We start from the raw sequence: 21,786 nt of genomic DNA on the forward strand, positions 1-21,786 counted from the left end.
CGACATTCATTTTGAAACAAATTTTTTTGCCTAAAGTGACACTCATTTTCAAACGGAGGGAGTAGTATATTTTATGCGTTGTCTTTTATGCGTTGTCCTTACCAACTTAGCTAAGCTCACGAAGACAAATTTTTTCAATTTAAATGAATAAATAACATTTTGTTTTCGTTCATTTAACAAAACTCACACGCTCAACGTTCCGCGCGTGGTCTAGATTTTTACAAACATGTGTAAAGTACTAAAAACTGGTTGGAAATTGAAAAACCATTCGCCGCACAGTCATCAATGTCAGATCTGAGTTGATGTCCCTATAAACACAACAAAATGTGGTGGTCCTCACCATTGCTAACATGCATGACCCACTCCTACCCCACCACGTGTCTTCCCTCACCTTCACCAATCACTCTTATCACAGCTCACTCACTAACAAAAACACCTTCTAAAAAGGCAAATACTACAAAAATCATCATACAGCGCACCACTTCATATAACACCACCACAAAAACCACCACTCTCTCTCACTACCATTTCAAAATTTAAATAGTCGTTCTCAATTGACAAAGTCGATGATATTAATTTCAATATCTTCTAATTTCAAACTCACGTTCTCGCAATTGTATGTGAATTTTAAATATTCAAACACCGACAAAAAACAATTATTACAAAAATAAAAGCAAAGCCAAGCACAATTCACTTACAACGGTCCAAACCTAAATTAAATTATAGCATAAAAATAAATTAAAAAAATATCCAGTGCAATCACATTCTGAAATAAGAAAAAAGAAGCTCGTAAATTTTAAATATAAATTACAAAATAATAAAACAAGAACACTCTGAAATTACAAAATCAAGACATAAAAACAAACGAAACCACAAAAGCAGACAAAGCAGTCACTGCAACAGTAAAAACACCAGAAGCTTTCACGTTCACACCAGCAGATTTACCAGAACTCTTCTCCGCCGCAGTCGACGGCGCATCAGCCGGAGCACCATCGGGACTCTCACCAGCCGGAGCCGGAGCCGGAGGCGAAGCTGGCAATGGAGTAGGCGCATCCGCCGGTGAAGGAGCAGAAGCAGGTGTCGGTGAAGGAGCACCAGCAGGCTCCGGTGCCGGAGAAGGTGAAGTAGCAAACAGCTCCGATGGAAGAAGCACACTATCAACAGAGTAAATAGCAAGAGGAGTAGAATCCAAAACCGTATCAGCAATTCTCGAAGAATCAACTCCGGTATGAAGTGTAACAGAATCACCGGCAGTTGTAACAGTGTAATCAAATTTTCCGGCACCGTTTGCAGCTAAACTAGAAATAGCGTCTTTCGTAGTTTTCAAAGATCCAATGGGAAGATATTTAGCAGCAGCATGATACTGTAAAAGTGAAACCAATTCAGCATTTGAAAGCTTGGTTAAATCTGGAACACCTTTAGCTTTAAAAGCTTCATCGTTCGGAGCAAAAATCGTTAAACCTTTATCAGCGGTTGATTGAAACGTTTTGATTAAACCGTTGGATGAGATAAGCGATGCAAATGTTTTGCAACCGGCTTTTTCTATCAAAGCGGTGAGGTTAACGGAGGAGGAAGGCGGTGGAGCGGTGAGGATACCGGGAGCGATGATCGGAGCTGTGATTTCGAGGACGGAGATATTGTAAGGGATTTGTTTAACGGATTTGGAGTAAGATGAGTCGAGTTTAGAGCCGGGAGCAGCGGAGCCGAAGCCGACTTTACCGCCTTTTAAGTCGGTGATGTTAACGGATCCGATGTTGTTGACGGCGTTGCCGGTGGTTTGGAAGAGGGTGGTGGAGAGAGTGGTGCCATTGGTGAGTTGGTGGAGTTTAGTGTTGTCGAAGTAGTCGAGGAGGACTAAGAGGGAGAGGATTTTTTTGACGACGGAGATAGGGTGGGAGGAGGTGATGGAAGAGAATGCGGCGTTGTTGAGGACTAAGACGGTGATGGTTTGGCGGGAGTTGATTTCGTCGGCGAGTTTGGTTTGGGAGAGGAAGGTGTTGTATTGGGAGTAGTCGGGGTTGGAGGAGAGGATTTCGGTGATGTTGTGGGCGGAGATTGTGGTGGCCATGGAGAGGATGAGAAGGAGGATGAGAGAGTGGTGACCCATTTTGGAGAGAGAGAAAGAGAGATGGTTTGAGTGTGGGAAGTGAAGTGGAAGAGTGAGAGTTAAAGGTGGCAGTGTCTGTTTGTATGTAGTGTGTGCGTGTCTGTGGGGTTTGTTTCTTTAACCATGGTTATGCTTTGTCAGTCTACGGTTAGGAATATGAAGTGTAAAAGGAAAGGGTCATGTTACAGGGACAATCATAGATTTATATTTTATGACATGATACATATACATATACGTACACTGACACCATTAATAATTTGAAAAACATATGTAATTCAGTATAATTATGAGTGTCGGTGTAAGACATCAGAACACATTTAATTTAAAGAGTGTTCATACTTCATAGATCACAATTTACACACAAAAACTACAAAGAAAATAAATTGATTTCTAAATTTTTTAGATGTTGTGTCAGTAGATGACCATGTGTATGTTTAGATTATTATTAAGGGTGTGTTTAAAGAAATTGTTGGGGCATTGTGATTTCATATAAGACTATGTGCAATGGGGGAGTTGAATCTGACATTCAACAAGCAAAATCAGGCCAATGGTGTGTTGAAGGTGTGTTGAAGGATGTGCTGGACGAGAGAGAGGATGAATGCATTCAACACAATTGAATCTGCACCGGATGCCACGCGGCGCTGCTTCATTGGCTAAAACATGGCGCGTGTAGCACACGCGCCGACAAGGAGCGTGAGTGTGCAGAGGACGGAGAGAGAAGAAAGAAATATGGAATAAGGGGACGCGTGTTGGTTTTGTATTGGCTGGTCTGTTTTTAATTTTTTTTAATAATTCTACATCAATTATTTTGTTGAAAAAAAATTTAAAAAAAAAAATATATATCAAAATTCAAGATTTTTTTTTCTCTATAAATAGAGACTTGGTTCATTTCATTTGGACACAGAAAAAAATACCAAGTTTTTCACTATCTTCTTCTTATTATATCTTTCTATTAGCAAACTAAGTGAAGTTTTAATCTTCTTTTTAGTGAAATGGATCCCAAAAATAAAAATAAATTATTTAAATAAATTTTTTTCAATTTTTTTTCGGTTTTTCTTTATTTTAATTTAATTATAATCGATAATTGTAATTTTATGTAATTATAAAAACAAAAATATAAAATTAAATAAGAATAAGAAATAAAAGGTGGTGGGGTAGAGTGTTGAATGAAAAAAACCATTGGAGAGGTTAAAGTTGAATGAGTGTTGAATTAAGAGAGAGAAGATGATGTGGAGTGTTGGGAATTGAAAAAGTGGGTGTTGAAGGATGTTTAATGTTGATGACCATTGTAAATGGTCTAAGCTCCCAAGTGTAGTTTTTAACTAAGTTATGGTGGGTCACCGATATTAAATCAACATGCACTGTATTAGAAAGAATGAATTATTTGAATTTCAAGTACTAGTAGTGAAATATAACTAAGTTTGTATTTGGATAACGCATGGTGGATTCGAATTATACTAATCTCTTTAGAGTAATGTAATGTAATTGTAAGTTCTCCTTTTGTTCAAATAATGTACATTCTTTATTAAAACATCATTCTCTTACTTAATTTTTTAGGGAAAAATGTGTTGTCTTTGGCATTACATTTGCAATTATAGTAACCTAATCTGTATACCTTCTTAGTAGAGAAAAAGGAAAGATGGTGGTTAAGGAAATGATGATAACTAGAGTTATGAAAGACCATGTGAGAGGGATATCATTTGGGAGAAGGGGGGACAAGGGTTACTTGGTCACAGCTGGAAATGGAAAGAGAGGTCGTGGCATTCGTTGGCTTCATTGCCATTTGCCCTTCTTTATGTGAAATGGCTTCTGTGTCCTTTTCACTTTCTTATGTCTTATTCTCAGTTTTTATAATTCTTGGAAGGGTTAATTAAGTAAATGGTCCTTATAAATATTCAGAATTTTGTTTTTAGTCCCTACAAAATAAAATCACACTTTTTAGTCCCTATAAAATTTTCCATCAACATTTTTAGTCCCTATAAAATTTTCCATCCGCATGTTTAGTCCCTATAAAATTTTTCCATCAGCATTTTTAGTCCCTAAAATGCTTAAGAAAAAAGTCACAGGGACTAAAAAATGTGATTTTATTTTATAGGGACTAAAAACAAAACTGTGAATATTTATAGGGACTAAAAACTTAATTAACCCTTCTTGGAACCTTTTCAATTGATGTCTTTCTTGTTTGTGTCTATTGTGTGAACAGTGCAACGGAAAAGCATCTCAGTTTTTGAATAGATTATCCATTGGTAACGCATTAAAATGTTCATATAAAAAATGGACATGCATTGTTATATGCAGGGTCTAGATTCGAACTCCAAACACTCTATTTATTCACCTTAAAAAAAGTGAATTTCATCCATTAAACTACTTAACCGAAAAATAAAAGGGATAAGAGTGTTGAGTGAAGCCGAGTTTAGAAAAATAATATATGCATTGTAATGTAACAGACAGAAAAATGGAAGGGAAAATAAAGAGTTTTCACACACTCAATCTAAAGTCAAGCAATTATAATCGTTACATCATAAAAAAAATATTGAACTTATACATTAACCATTTTTAAAGTCATGGATATGAATAATTGTTATACGTTTATAATGTAAAAAATTTACAGTTAAACTCAAAAGACAATCATTTTCTCCATAGAAATCTAGAAGAGGGATAAACCGTCTCCTAATTAGGACAAGGGAAACGATGGTCTCTAGAGAGTGCTCAAAAGTTTTATGGATTGATTGCGGATGGTAGTGTGATGATGAGAGAGATAGAACTAGTTCTATTGTTTTGTAGTTGTTAAAAGAAAATTCGATTTTGTTGGCTACTATTTGGTATACATGGAAAGCAAGAAATTGGGCTATTTTTAATTGATTTTTTTGAGGGATATTTTTAATTGATAAAAGTCAATGTGTATTGAATTATCAAGTCTATTTTAGCCTTGTAACCAAAAAAATATTATCAAGTCTATTAAGTTCATATTTTGGAATGACTCAAATATCTTGCGAAGAGTTTTAATTTTTCCCTTAAATCAGTGGCGCGTTAAACTCTTAAGTATTTATTTTCGGGTTTCAAATGAGAGATCAAGTCTCACATTATCTTTGTATATGAATAAAAATATTTGATATATGAGAGATGTACATACATAAAGTTTGAAGTTTTTGAACCCCTGCTAGGTTTTAGCAACATGTGCTGGATGTGTCGTCTCACTCTCGTGTGGTATGAACCATTGGCGCTCCCGACTTGATTTTGGATTCTATAATAGAAGGTTGGAACTCATACTTACAGAGAATGCCTGTGGAGTTGATCAATATTATTATGCACTCGGTCACAACTGTGAAGACAAATGTTCGTTGGAATGGTGACCGGGCAAATTATTTCTCTCCCAAGAAAGGATTGAGGCAAGGTGATCCCATCTCTCCTTATTTATTTGTATTGTGTATGGATAAATTGTCGCATCTTATTTGTGAGGCTGTGGAAAATGGGGATTGGATTTCCTTGAAAGCAGGGAGGAATGCACCAAGTGTTTCTCATTTGATGTTTGCAGATGATTTATTGCTCTTTGGTCAAGCAACGGAACAACAAATGAGGTGTGTGAAGAATGTTATGAATAATTTTTGTCAACTTTCAGGTCAAAAAATAAATAATGAGAAAACTAGCATTTTTTTCTCTAAAAATGTCAATTCGGACATTCGAAGAAGGCTAGTAAATTTTTCTGGCTTCAAAGAAACTAAGGATTTGGGAAAATATTTGGGAGTGCCACTTACAGGTAAAGCTCCGAAGAGAAAAGATTTCCAATATCTCATAGATCAAGTTAAAAATAAACTTGTGTTGTGGAAAGCCAATCAACTCTCTTTTGCTGGAAGAGTCACTCTTGCAAAGTCGGTGATTGAAGCGGTGCCTATTTACCCAATGATGAGCTGTTCTATTCCCAAAGCCTGTTTGCATGAGATTCAAAAAATGCAAAGATCTTTCATTTGGGGAGATACTGAGAACCGTAGGCATATTCATGCAGTAAAATGGGAGGATATTACAAAACCAAAGTATTGTGGAGGCCTTGGAATTAGAAACATGGAATATATGAATGAGGCATGTCTCTTGAAATTGTGCTGGAAGTTGAAATTTGGTGAGAATTCATTATGGTGCAATGTTATGAAAGGCAAATATGATAGAGAAAATTTATTCTTGGATGTGGTGGTAGCTAAAACGCATGATTCCAGCTTATGGAAAAAATTGGTAGAATTATGGCCTAATTTAATTAACATGTCTTTTTGGTCTATTAGCAATGGACAATCGGTTAAAGCATGGGACCAATGTTGGGTGGAGGTGGGTCTTAAGATGAGTGATTTAGATCTTAATATTCCACCTAATATGCACAATTGTACAGTAGCTGATCTTGTTGATCATAATGGTGAGTGGCGGGTTGATGAATTCCAATCTTGGATGCCAATGGAGATTTTAAACAAGCTGAGAGCAATTCCTCCCCCTTGCATAGATAACGGGCCTGATATTTGTACCGGAGCAGCAACAAAATTAGGTGAATTTTCTGTTGCTTATGCTTATGAAAGTTTATGCGGTCTCAATCGAATTGGTGGTGATCATCGCTGGTCTCGTGTTTGGAAGCTTCGGGTTGCAGAAAGAATTCGTTGTTTGGTGTGGTTGCTTCAACATGACCGTCTCATGACGAATAGTAGGTTGAACTATATGCGAATCGGACATCCTTATTGTTATCATTGTGGAGATGTTGTTGAAAATACGTTGCATGTCCTTCGAGATTGTCCACTCGCGGTAGGTATTTGGTTGAATACAGTTAGGATTAATCAAAGAGAGAACTTTTTTGAAGCCAATTTGCAGAATTGGATCGACTTAAACATGAATATGGAGTTGGGCATGAATGATACAGGTTGTTGGGCTGAGTTTTGGGCGACGGCGTGTCATACTTTGTGGTCTTGGAGAAACAAGTTGAGTCATGATAGTGAAGCTACGATGCCTCTTAACTCTTGGAAGGAGGTTACAAGGAGGGTTAATTGTTACATGGACAATCAATATAATCATCCTATGATCACTACTAGTAGGAGAGTGGTGGAGAATATATCTTGGAAGCCACCGGAGATTGGTTGGATCCGTCTTAACACCGATGGCGCGTCTAAAGGGGGATATACAGCTGGTTGTGGAGGAGTGTTGCGGGGTGATAATGGGGAGTGGATTTGTGGTTTCTCAAAAGGATTAGGGAGTTGTGATTCAAATGTAGCTGAGCTTTGGGGTGCGTTTGAAGGATTGAAGTTGGCTAGAGCTCGTGGTTTTAATAGAGTGGAGCTTCATGTTGATTCTTGGGTAGTGGCCACTACTCTCTCTTCCTCGAAAATAGGAACGGCAACAAGTTGGAGTTTACTGCAACATATTCGACGGTTGTTGGATATGAATTGGGAGGTTCGGATTTGTCATTCGTACAGAGAAGCAAATGCTTGTGCTGACGCACTTGCAAATATAGCTTGTGATGGAGGTTTCACTTTGATGTTATATGAGCATTGTCCTGCTCAAATTAGTATGTTGTTTTTAGCTGATTTAACTGGTGTTTGTACTCCGCGTATTGTTAGGCGGTAGTTCCTTTCTTTGTTGGGCTTAGGCCCTCTTGTTATCCAAAAAAAAACAAAAAAAAGAAATTGTTGGGTTTGAGTTGCGAGTTGTTAAGTTATACATCACCTTTAAATGATTAAAATGTTAAATATATAAGAGATGATCCTTATACCTAATTTTCATTGCATTTACATATTATCGTCGGTTAGTGGCCACCACTTTAATGTGATCAGTTGCAATAGATTTTATAGTCTCACCGTTTTTTCTTTGTTGACAAGTAACAGTCTCACCCATTTGATGACAAAATTTTCACATGATAAATATTGTATGAAATTTTATTATTTATATGAGAAAATTATTTTTATATGTGAGTGAAATGAACAAATTTTGCCCATCCAACAGTCAGTATTAAAACACAATGTTACAAAACTATATTAGACAATCAAATAATTTTAATCCTCATCATTTATGTATTAATATATGATCAATTGTGAGTAAACACTAAACATACACATAAATATAAATAACATCTGTATGTAACCGTTGATTGTATATGAATTTAACCTGGTTTATATGTTGCCTGTACCTTGATCTAGGACTTCCTAGTTGGCAATTGTACATAAGAAGTTAGGAAAAAAACAGGAGAAGACAAAGAATATTGAAGAAAAGTGTTAAAAGCAAGACCATAATTATTTTTTTCTTTGATATAAAAAAGCAAGACCATTCTGCAAGTGGTTAGCCTGCAGTTTCACCAACATATAATGTGACAGTGTAAAGAGCATTGCAGTTCGACTTGTTAATTTGAAAGTTAGGTACTCAAGTGATTTTCTCTCCCTTCAGACTCTGAATGTACTTGTTCTGATGAGTTTGTTAGAGTACCTTGTAACGGCTTCAAAAATTCAGCGCTTTGCATGGTCAACGACTCAATAATGGACATGGACTAATGACGTATAATAAATTAATTTTAAGGCCGGTTTACATTTTTTTTTGTTAAATTGTAATTAATCAATTTTTGATAAATAATTGTATTAATCAATTCCTCTAAAAAATTGTATTAATCAATTATTTATTTGTAGGTTTATATTTTATTATTATAAATACATTAAAGAGATTAACATAGCGTGACACAAATAATATATATTTGGATTCTTTAACCATTTGATACAGAGTTCGCTTGATGCCTGATGCTATGAGGAAATATTTGTTTGGAGAGATCAACCCCTTAAATAGATTGTAGTACTCAAAGGGACCAGTACCTTTGATTAAGAAAAAATACATTAAAGGATCAATTACATGTCCTCTATTTTCATTGTATGTACTTTAAAAAAAAAACTATGTTTTGAAGATTAAAAAAAAAAAAATACTACTAGTACTTTATCAATTTACTTTAAATGCTTGGCTGAATCGATCGAAATCATTCAAATTAAGTACTATTTGACTACTCCTTCCGGTCCTATTTATAAGAAAAAATTGGGTCAGCAAAAGTTGATCTATCCAGACTAAATTTTTAACTAGATACATCAACTTTTGTTGACTCAAGTTTATCTTGTAAATAGAACCGGAAGGAGTATAAAGCAAACAATGCTCACATTAACTTTTTTCAGGGGATGCTCACACATTAACTTAAAAGTTGGAGATAATCTTAATTGTACTACTATTTACATGTACCTAAATCAGCAATAAAAAAAATTTCTTCAATTTTTTTTTATCTAACTATTTGTCCTTTTTCATAAAAAACAACACTTGGAACATATAGGGGTAGTTTGAACTAGTGTTATATTTGAGTTCAACAAACTTGAGAACATTTTCGGTGAATTGTTTAATGAGACTCTAAGGAAGTGTAGAGCTCTCATGATGTGGCTTATAATAGTCACCAAATATCGTAGTTTTATTTTACGTATGACATTCTTATTCATATAAATATTTATACAATAAGTTCCTAACCTTTTTTGGTAACAAAGTTCCTAACCTTTAGACTAAGAAAAAAGACATATATTCTCATTGAATAAAAAAGAAACAAGACGTCAATAATATTTTCACATAAATTGCATAACTTTCTTCAAAACATAGTTATTTCTGCAATATGATAGATGCCTTTCAATCTTCATAATGTACTAGTAGTATTAATTAATTTCCGCAATAAAAATGTTGGAACACATAGCTGGCAAGAACAAAGAAGTAGCTAATGGTGCCAACTGCAACCTACCAACTTTAGTATTTTGATGTTAAAAGACATGGATGCCAAAAATTGCTTAAAAGAGAAAATATTGTGAATTGTCACGTTGATGCTTGACCTATAGTGCTTAGCATGATCCATTTATGAATAGTGGAAAGTGGACCTTATATCATAATAGTATAAGTATATAACCATGATTATGTAGCAGTTGGAATAAACTTTTTCAAATGTGGTTAACGTAGCCATCACTCCCTCTATATATAGTAACTATTTTGACTCATTTTCTTTTATCCCAACAGCACCATGTTACAAAATTACAAATCAAGTTCCTTTTGGCTTTCTTTGGCTTCACAAAAGCTTCATTCTCTTTGCTTGTGAGTAGAGAAAATGTTATGGATCCTCTTCTTGTTACTTCACAACGTTATGAAAGAAAAATTCCTTAAAATCTACTTTTTTGGACGAGTTTTTATCTTACTATATGTATGTGATTAATTAGCATGATAACATGAACGGTCGATAAAATATGTAGGCATTAAAATTTGAAGTGAGATGTTTCAAAAAATAACAAGTATAAAATTAGACTAGACCGTTTACCCGTGCTACCGCACGGGTCATTTACATTGAAAAATAATATATGAAAATAAATGTGATGGACTTCATGGAGTTGCCTATTAACATCAATAGAGAAAAAATTAAGCTTGCAAGAAAAAAAATTAGTTTGAGTTTTGCGATAATAGTTGTTTCAGAAATATTTTACGAATACATACATGACCAAACATAAAAGATAGTCACATATATTAGGACCAGTCTCCCTTGAAGAAAAAAATATTAGGACCGGTCTTGTGAAATAAGTTTAGATTCACTTGTGACAAATTAAAACATTAGTTTCACAAATTTGTTACACCATAACATCAATAGAGAAAAAATGAAGCTTGCAAGAAGTTGCATATAATGAATGCATTGTTCAATGGCCAATAATAGCATGACTAATGTATTCTCGGACAGCCACTCCACCGTGAGGCAACTTTGTCAATTTTTCTTTGTCTTTCTCTCGGATCATATGAACTATGCTTATGACTGGCTTTGTTATTCAAAAATTTAACTTATAATCAAATGTGGTTTGACATCTTTCTTTTTTATAACAGAATATGTGATTCACACCTGAAAATTCCCAAAAAAAAAAAAAAAAACTACAATTGTTCAATTACCTATGTCATATAATTAAAATTAGGAATGTAAAAAAAGTCAATATATTCTCAGTCATTTTATTCCGCTGTTTTTTTTTTTGTCGTCACACCATCTCCCTATTTTTGTTACTTAGTAGCTTTCTTATTTTGATTATATGGGTTTTTTTATTTTTCCTGCTAGAGTATATTTTTGTATATCTTTATCTCTTAGGATCGGAGTTCTTTAAATACATCTTTGCCAATTTTTAAAAAAATACAAAATGTGATTCCTCTTGTAGAAGGCGCAATATATATAAATAAAGAAATCCGCATGTAACGATTTATGTTAGACTAATATAAGTTGTCATCACTCAATTAACTTCAGAATAAGTAGAAAATTATGTTACATGATAAATCCACTTGCAACGAATTATGTTAAGACTAACATAAGTTGTCATCGCTCAATTCAATTCATAAGAAGTAGGAAATTACATTACTTGACCATGAGATTATTTTGGTACAAATCTAAATGCATTCTACTTTGATTTCCTATTTATTTCCTTTGTGTGGCCTTCATGTGTATTGAGTTGGAGTTCTTAGAATCATATAGAAAAATATTAGAAATAAACACTTGAAACAACTAAGAAATTTCTTAATTTCTTAAACAACATCATATTCATATAAGAGAATAAACTGAGCAATACAAATGAAAGAGGATAAGTATAAATAATTACATAACCTAACCATATGGTCAATTTAAGAGGAACAACCAATACCTTCTCATCAATTAGCATATTAGAGAAATCATCCACAAAGGTATGCGTACCTTTGTTTTTAACTACTCCCAGCCTGTGAAAGTAAAGATTATACAATAAGATTAGAACACTTGAATAACATGGTTAAAAAAATGTATAAAATAGCTTACTTTGTGTCATTGACATCAACAACAAACCTGGTGGTAAATCCAAAAGATCAGGAGGAAAATGATCAAATGCAACATATAATGAGTAAAAAAGGAATATGAGAGATTAGGTTTTACGTGAAAGGGAAATAAGGGAATTAAGATGATTTAAAGCCTAACATTTTTTTAGGTTTTACGTGGAGGAATGTAAAGGGACACATCCTATAGTGATGGCATAAAAATAAAAGGAGTTACAATAATTAATTGTTTTTTTGGTACAAACAATAATTAATTGTTATTTACATATGAATAGGAATGTAACCGATCGTTTATTTATTTTTTTTATTTTTTTAAATGAATGAGTTAGCACTGCTTGTAGTTGAAAGATGTAAGAATAGATAGTGGAAAGTTACAAAGCTCAAATGGTGAGTTACATAATAAATATAAGAATTAATATATGTAAATGGAAATATTTAGTAAATAGATGAGTTACAAAATCATGTGGACCAATAACAACAAAGCATCTTTGGCGCCAAAGAGTAGTAGAGTTAGGGTTGGCAATTTTTCTTAACATTGTTATTAGTATTAGAAATAAGTTAGATTAGATACCTTGGGAGAGACCTAGCTAGTTTTTTTTGACAGAAACAAAGTTAACTATTATCATTAATCAATCAATGTTCAATACAAGAAGGATAAGAATAAAAAATACGGTGACTAGCCCAAGAACATGTCGTCCTAGCTAAAGTATGAGCAACCATGTTCGCTTGTCTCCTAACAAACTTCACCTTGAAGTTGGAATGTAAAGATAACTGATAAATAATACTAGAAACGGTAGCATAGAATTCTGAATCACCATGGCCGGAGATGAAAGAGCTTGCACTAGAGTAGAAAAATCGGACTCGAAGACAACCCGGTCCCATTTGTTTGCATCAGCATAGTGAAGGGCCTCGAGTAAGGCTACTACCTCCCCCTCCAAAATTGTCATATTTGTCCGCTGCCATTTCATTTGAGCCCGAATAAATTGTCCGCGGGAGTCTCTAACACAACACACAAAAGATGTAACATGATTACAATCATGGAACGCGGCATCCACATTGCACTTCAACCATGTCTCGCTCGGTTTCAAGAGACTTGTATTTCAAGAATCATGATTACCAATACTGGAAAACGGTGGCTGCAATTACTTACCTATGTGCGGCATCAACTTTTATGTGTTGAATCTATACATGTTTCAAATTAGTTTAAGAAATTGGAATCCTATATTGTGAATGTTGACTAGGAGTCTAGGACTGGACTGAAATTTTGTTATTCTTCATTGAGATTTGGAATGTCGACGGTCTACACTAAACAATTCTAACAAAAATAAATATGAATTGCTCTAATCACTAGTTTTGTCAAAAAAGAATTAAACCGATTTTTAATTTGATGCAAACTTTTAAGTATATATATAAAGTGATTAAGTTACTTAGATGCATCACTTCAATTGTGATTTTTCATACAATTTGTATGTTCTTAATATCACAAATCTCATAACATTTTTGTTGTTGATAATTTATATCTTCCAAAAATATGAATCAAATAATTACAAGTTATTGTGCTGCACTAATAACCATAGCGTGGATGAGTGTGACAGTGACATTATCAAAGGGTATTCGTCCTATGGTTCATGAACATAATGAGCAAGGTAATTTGGAAGTAGTAGGAAAAAAATGGGCATTACTTATTGCTGGTTCAAAAGGTTACCCAAATTATAGGCACCAAGCTAATATTTGTCATGCCTATCAAGTATTAAAAAGTGGTGGCCTTCAAGATGAAAATATAATTGTTTTCATGTATGATGATATTGCATACAATAATGAAAATCCAAGGCGTGGTGTTATAATCAATAGGCCAGATGGTCCTAATGTTTATCCTGGTGTTCCTAAGGTATATATTATACATACTTCAATTCATATTACTATTAATATTTTTAACATTTAATAATTAATTTAATTATCGTATCTTCATTTAATTTTATAAAAAAAATCAATTTAGTAGTAGTGTACTTTTGAATTTATATTCCAGTACAAAAAGTTAGTGTTCAAAAGAGTGAAATTGAAAAGATTTCATTTTTTCTATGTTTTTTTTCCTTCCTTTTTTGATATTTTATAATATAGTGGTGAAATTTCAGGATTATACAGGGAATAATACAAATGCAGAAAACTTTTTTGCTGTGCTTAATGGCAACCCAAGTGGTATCACGGGAGGGAGTGATAAAGTACTGAACAGTGGTCCAAATGATACCGTCTTTATTTACTATTCAGGCCATGGTTATCCAGGCTTGATCGGTCAGTAAAAATTTCTCTATTGCTTTTTTTTAAACATTTTCAATACATTTGATTCTTATCATCAAAATTTATTTTTATTTCATGTATTTTAATAATTATACATTAAAATTATTTAAAAAATTTATATAATAAATATTTTTCCTTTTTAAGTATATTTTTTCACAATCTTCCTGTTACATTCTTCCTTTTTGTCTCTATCCAATCTACCTATAATATACATTGATAATCACTAAATAAAACAATTAAGATGCAAAATGATGTAACCTAATTGGTTGAATTGCACTACTTTACTTCTCCAATACTATCCTAAAATATACATCAAAGACATCTTGAGATGTATAAGTTGGTTATCATTCACTACAAAATATAAATGTGAGCTAGTATTGTTATTTGATCAGGTATGGCAGATTATGGCATTGTTTATGCAAAAGATTTCGTGGATGCGTTAAAGAAAAAACATGCTGCTAATTCTTACAAAAAAATGGTGAGTATCCTTGAATATTTTACATTGACAAATAAAATAAAAAACCATTATATCAACTAAGGTAATTCAAAATGTTTATTCCATTGACTAATTCATTCAATTATAAATAGGTGATATATTTGGAAGCATGTTATTCTGCGAGCATATTTGAAGGACTTCTTCCTAATAATATGAATATCTATGTAACTACATCTACCAATGCACGTGAGTTGGGTTATGGATTTTACTGTCCCGACAGTAAAAATCTTTCATCAACTGAGTATACAACATGTTTGGGAGATACCTTTGGCATTTCTTGGATGGAAGACAGGTTTGCATTTTTTTGTGCATAATAAAATCAATTAGGGTTCAATATATGATGATATTATCTGTAAAAAAAGTATGTCTTTTTTTATTTTATTTTTATATGTTTACACGTTATAATTATAATACCACAATTAATGTTTGTCATGTATATGTGTGTATATATAGTATATATTGTTATATTTAATGATTAAAATTTGAAAGAATATTGAATATCTTTTGAATTATCAAAAATATTACGTTTTTAGCATATGTTTGGTATCACGGTGTGTGTGTCAGAATTAGGGTGGTCTGTCGTAATTTTGCAAAAGTTACAAAATGTAGTTTTTGAAAAATCGCGGTTGATCATCGCGAATCTAATATATCTACCATGATACCAAACATACACTTAATCAATACTCATTTTATTATTTTGAATAATTAATTTTAAGATAATTTGAAATGATTTTATTTTAATATCCTGTTATAAACATAACACTAAATTGACTTAACATTATTACATTAAAATGCAAGTAATGGATTGAACTCTAGATAAGTAATCTTGTATATCCTCTCTAAAAAAAATCTTGTAATATGTTAGATATATATAAAACTATTAACTTTTTGAATTTGTGCTTTTGTTCATCGAGCAGTGACAAAAATGATAGGCAAATGAAACTTTGCAACAACAATATTTAACTGTAAGTGATCTTTTTTTTTTTTTTTTGAAACTTTTCTCTTAATTATAAACATATGTGTATATTATTACCAAAAAAAACATATGTGTATATAATTTCGATTCAATATTAAATGTTTGCAAGTGATGTACAGGTTCGGGATAGAACAATTAGTAATAAAAACTTTGGTTCTCACGTGACGCAATTAGGAGATTTAAATATCAACAATGACTTTCTAGTTACATATATTGGTGCTGCCCCTCGTAATAATGTTAATGATAACTACAATCTCACTAACACTACAAGTGTATATTCATTTGAACCGTTCAATACTTCAACAAGCTTTGTCAGCCAAGATGATGCATATTTACTTCATCTTAAACTTAAGGTAATTTTCTCTTCAATGTCTTATCATGTATGAATGGCAGGGCTTAAATAGTAAAGTTCAAATTTGGATAAAGAATAAAATATCAACATAACAATTAATATAGTATTTACATTGTATCCTAACTTTTGTGTGTATGGATTCAAATTGTAGATACATGGGGATATTTAAGCTTAATTTTTTTCTTTATGTTTCTATCATTGAAGTTTGAAATGTTATTATTTCACTCATAAAAGGATACTTATTATTTTTTGAATAATTGTAGTTGGAAAAAGCACTTGATGGTTCTAAGGATAAATTGAAAGCTCGAAACGAGTTAGATGCTGAAATTGCTTATAGAAAGCACGTGGACCACAATATCCATCTCATAGGAAATATTTTGTTTGGAAAAAAGAAGAGTTCTACTATGATGTTTCATGTCCGTGCAATTGGTCAACCTCTTGTCGATGATTGGGACTGTCTTAAAACACTTGTAAGAAAAATAACACAATAACACACACTATGATTAGTTTTGCCACTTTCTTGAATTTTAAGTTAGACCTTGCATACAATATTGTTTCTCAAACACTAACCATTCATGATCAATTTTCTCGAATATATGCATTGTTTAACATATATATGATGGTATTATACATGTTAAACATTAAGTCACCAAGTTTACGTAATATTTTATGCAGTTTAAAACTTATGAGAGTCATTGTGGTATCTTATCAACCTATGGAAGGAAATACTCAAGAGCCTTTGCTTATATGTGTAATATTGGCATTTCAGAGAAGCAAATGATTGCAGTAGTATCTCAAGTTTGTCCAGGGATACCCCATTCTTCTTAAATTTTGTCATAATTATGGATATAACAATAAGGGGTGTCTAATGTGGATCTAGTTCAAAGGTTGACCTTGCTATTTTTAGTAAATTTTATTATAATATAATACCTGTCCTCAATTTTTATTATAAAATTCATCTTTTATTGAAAATAGTAAGGGTCCACACTTAGATAATATTTTAGAGATCCATCTTAGATCCACTTGTTATAACAAATATATCAATAAATCAGCAATTGTTTCATTCTACAAGATGTATTGTCCTTCTTAGTATTGCAGCTAAATTAAAACTAAACTAAATAACAAATATGATAAATGAAACGAAATCTACTAATGTATTTTACTACAAATATTATACTAAAAAAAGAACTGGAAAGATTGTTGCTCTTTTCATTACTTCAAATTATACACTATAAGAATTAAGATACTCGACAATGATATTTGAGTAATAAACGCACTTGCTAATAAATCCCAGCAGCAATCAAAATATTGTTTTTATCTTGTCCACAAAACTCACGTAAATTATAATTGTTCAAGAAATTATATGTTACTAAATTAGTTTTTGGAGATTGTTTAAGTGCATAAACACAAACCAAATAAATTTCAAAAAATTTAGAGATTAACATACGAGTTTTCATTTTTTCATTTGTTACTTCACTAATGTATCATTTTGACCAAGTACATACTTTAATGTATTTTATTATAAATTCACATGTCGTTCATCATACGCTTTCGTTCCCAAAAAACAATGAAGGATCTATTGTACCTATTAACTTCCGATTTTTCGCTCAGTTAACTTGTAAACCAAGACCTTTTTTGAAAACTCATAATCACAAATGAATTTATCCAACATCTTTGATCTAAGTTTTTTTCAAGCACTTATTAAATCAAATTCACTTATATATCATACTGACCACCTCTATGATAAACAGAGTATTGAGAGAGATGAAGGATATATTGATGAAGATGATCTAAATCTTGGCAAATGTATTGAGGCTATCGATGGTAAGCAAATAAAGACTCAAATATTATTAGTAATATATGTGTTGAAGCTTGTAGTTTGAATATAACTTGAATTAGAGTCAAATTATTTTTAAAAAAGAATAAACGATTATAGATTACATGGAGAATTCAGTTGCTCATAGGAGTAAGTTTGATTTTTTGAAGGAGATAGGTATAGGTGTGATGGTGAGTAAACAATCTAAAATTACATTTATTAAAACATGCATTCATCTACCAAAAAAAATACATATACTTTTTTCAGAAAGTATAAACAACATGAATTTGGAAAAAAAACATGAATTTGGAAAAAATATAAACAATGGCTTCGCCCAGGCTTGAACTGGGGACCTTCAGTGTGTTAGACTGACGTGATAACCAACTACACCACGAAACCAGATGTTATGGGAGCTGCAATTTCACTATTTACACCAATTGACAGTAAATTAAGCAAGTTTAAAAATTTCATAAAGCGATGACTATAGGGGAAAAATCACGTTAATGCATGTGTGTGCACTGTGAGATTTTATAACCCCTGAGAATAAATTAAACAAGCTTCAAAATCTTATAAAGTGGATGCTTAAAAAAAAATCTAATAAAGTTTGATTTAAATATTTTTCAAAAAATTCGAAACAAACTCTCAAGCAAATGAAGAACGAATAGTTCGATATAGAATGGCATTTTTAAAATAAACAAACTTGTATATTTTTTCCCTCTAAAAAAAAACTGTTTTTTCAAATATCATAGATTTTATTATACTATTAAAACATATACATAAGCTATGATGTGAAAAGTAATATAAAATGATATTTTTTGTGACATTAAAAAAACATAAATTATTTTTGAAAAATACATATATACAACAGTTTTTCAATAGTACTAAACAAAAGAAATAATCATGAAATATTTTTTTGGTTACATGAGAAAAAGAAAACAAAAAGAAGAAAAACTAAGTCATTGAAAAGAACATACATAAGACATACAGATTCGATCACCTAAGATGAGGACCCTACTCAAATCATTAGGGATTGAGTTTATTTAGTTTGATTCAATTTGAACCTGAACATAAAAATATGAAACTAATTTAACAAAAGAATATACTTGTGTTCAATGTTTATGATTGATAATTGGTCATTCAATTGAATAATCATTGTTGATTTGATTGTTTGATCTTTGCATATGATGTTATATAACATATATTGTTTGATATTTTTAGTTTGAGAGTCATGAATGAAAAAGAATGTCAAGACAACCTTCAATGTGATTTTTGGATAGCCTGGATTTAAAACCCCAAAATCAAATCAAGAAGTTTATTCATGTAAGTGGATCTCAAATTCCCCTACCAAGTTTGTTTCCGGTAATCAAATGCATGCCATGCCCCCGCACAAAAGCATGGCCAACAACACAAAAATTCTTCTCTTCTTCTCGTGCGCCACCAAACCCCTATCTTAATCTCACCTTAAGTACCCTTTCTAAAGAAACAATTCAACACATACTACATAATAGATTAAGCTCAAAACACGCTTAGAATATAGTGATGTCACAAGAACTAAATACGATTGTCACTCTCTTAGAGAAAAATATCAACACAACATGCTAATGTGTATTGGTCGTATCTTAAATTTCAAAAAGTTTGACATCCGCGTATTCATATCGTATCACACCTGCAATTGTACGATGTCTTTATGTATTTAGGTTTTATAAGTAGTTACGCTTGCTATTATCTATCTATTTCCTATTAATTACTCCCTCCGTCCCTATATCTAAGCACCTATTTGATTTTAAGCTTAAATATGCATTTCATCCCTGCAATTATAGGCCATTTGATTTTTCATCCCTGAACTTACTAATCCTCCCATTTTGCCCCTGCAAATATTAATCATTTGAAATTTAGTCCTAATCACGATTGTTTGCTGAGGTGGAGAGTGATTAGCAACATGGCACATACGTGGCAAGTAGTGACTGGGTATAAGCGAGTCCACGTCAGCAAACCAGACATGGATGGACAATTTTTCCCTTAATGAGACAACCGAAAAGGGAAATGACAGTTTTGCCCCTGTCTTCATATTCTTCTATTCCTTCTTCATCTTGTTGGATCTGCAACTCTCCTCTCTTCTTCTCCCATGAACCCTAATCCCAATTGCTCAAACCCAGTCACTGCTTCTCCAAAATTCAGGTGCAAAGTTCAGAAAAAAAGAGGGTGAATTGTAACCCAATTTGTAACCCAATTGCTCAAACTGCTTATAATTTCAGATTCAGCCAACAACACCATTCAACGATTCCTTCTCCAAAATCTCAACAAATCTTAGACCTTGTTTTCCTCTGATTCATCCTTAATCTCACAGACCCATATCCTTGTTTTCTGCACACAGGATAAAAAGAACAACAATTCTGGAAAAAAGAAAAGAAAAAACCACCCAAAAAAATGGAAGAAAAATGGAAAAACCACACATTGGTTGAAGCTTTTTCGTTGTCTTCAATGGAAGAAGCAGTTTGTAACAGTTTGCAATTGGCTTTCTCAGCAAAAATCAAAAGAAAAAACAATGAAAATTCTAACATTTTTACTTCTAACTTCCTTCTTCTCTTTCACAGATTCAAACACCGCGCATCGCGGTGGTCGTGGTAACGTCGGAGGAAGCCACGTAAGCGCCTTGTAACACCCCGTTTTCCCAACATAAAAATTTCATAATAAAAATCAGAGTAATTCAACTTAAACGGAATGTCACATTCTTTTTCTAAAAACATAAACTGAATAAATAAATATTTATCCTTCAAAATCTAATATCATATTATTTTAAACTTCGCAGCGGAATAATTTCAACAACTTAAATAATCTTTGGCACAAGGGCCTCAATATAAAATCTCATAAAACTTAGTTCAACATCAATTCTTGAAAGATTCATAAAGTAATACGTAAGGAACAGAAAGTAAAGACATAATCCCATCCCGTTACGTATCAGAGCACCTAAGACACACTTGTGAGGAGTCCACTCACGACCGCAACTAATCTTGGTTACTTGCAAGTTACCCATACGAAGAGCAACATTTTCAAGCAAAGGGGTGAGATTTCACCAAACAACAATATTAAGCATATAATTCATCAATCACATTTAACAACTTAAACTTCATCAACTAGTATCATTAATCTTCCTACATTAGTCATAAACTTCATCTTGTATTATCATAATAAATAATCATAAACATCATATATCATCTTAATCATAACATCATATATCACCTTAATCATAACATCATATATATCATCATAAATATCACAAACATCATCACATATCATCATTAGTAAACATGTAGCATCTTATCATAAATCACATAGCATCATATCATAAATCACATAGCATCTTATCATAAACAACTTCATAATCAATCTTCATAAGCAACTTCATAATCAATCATCATAAACATCATAATCATTCATCATCTTAAGCATCATAATCATTCATAAAGCACTTCATTAATAGCTCATCAACTTGACATCTTAACAACTCGATAACTTGACATCTTAACATCTTAACAACTCGACAACTTGACATCTTAACATCTTAACAACTTCGACTCGACTATGCAACTTCAACTTCTCAAATCATCTTGACAAATGCAAATGCATGTGGTACCATTCTAGGGCATAAGCCCTCATCGTCGTGGTTGAGCATAAATATACTCTTAGGGCATAAGCCCTCATCGTCGTGGTTGAGCAAAAGCTCCATCGTCGTGGTTGAGCAAAAGCTCCAGGGCATGAGCCCTCATCTTTAAATGAGTATGCATGGACTCAACATCTTACGTCTTAGAAACTTCATGAACATCTATGACATCTTAACAACTTGACGACTTCATAACGACTCGACGACTTAACAACTTCATATCATCTTAACGTCTTA

At 32.6% G+C, this 21,786-nt stretch overlaps 1 protein-coding gene, 1 non-coding gene and 1 pseudogene across 2 annotated transcripts; 1 reads left to right on the top strand and 2 right to left on the bottom strand.

Annotated features, from left to right (window-relative positions):
- Positions 1-689: 689 nt before the first annotated feature.
- LOC146908485 (fasciclin-like arabinogalactan protein 10) lies at positions 690-2,299 on the bottom strand. The gene has a single exon (XM_085730050.1). The coding sequence runs from the start codon at positions 2,105-2,107 to the stop codon at positions 848-850; it is 1,260 nt and encodes a 419-aa protein (XP_085586176.1). The 5' UTR covers positions 2,108-2,299; the 3' UTR covers positions 690-847.
- An 11,185-nt stretch (positions 2,300-13,484) lies between these two features.
- LOC146908486 (vacuolar-processing enzyme-like) lies at positions 13,485-16,900 on the top strand (annotated as a pseudogene).
- Positions 16,901-18,213: 1,313 nt separating this feature from the next.
- TRNAV-AAC (transfer RNA valine (anticodon AAC)) lies at positions 18,214-18,287 on the bottom strand. Its single transcript has one exon. It is a non-coding gene; the product is annotated as a tRNA-Val (tRNA).
- Between the last annotated feature and the right edge of the window lie 3,499 nt (positions 18,288-21,786).

This window comes from Medicago sativa, chromosome 7 (assembly GCF_051527215.1).
Source record: "Medicago sativa cultivar Bolivia chromosome 7, Bolivia_mono, whole genome shotgun sequence".
In the NCBI taxonomy this organism is placed as follows: Eukaryota; Viridiplantae; Streptophyta; class Magnoliopsida; order Fabales; family Fabaceae; genus Medicago; species Medicago sativa.

Coding starts and splice junctions, on each gene's coding strand:
- LOC146908485 (XM_085730050.1), bottom strand. CDS start 2,107: ATGGGTCACCACTCTCTCATCCTCCTTCTCATCCTCTCCATGGCCACC.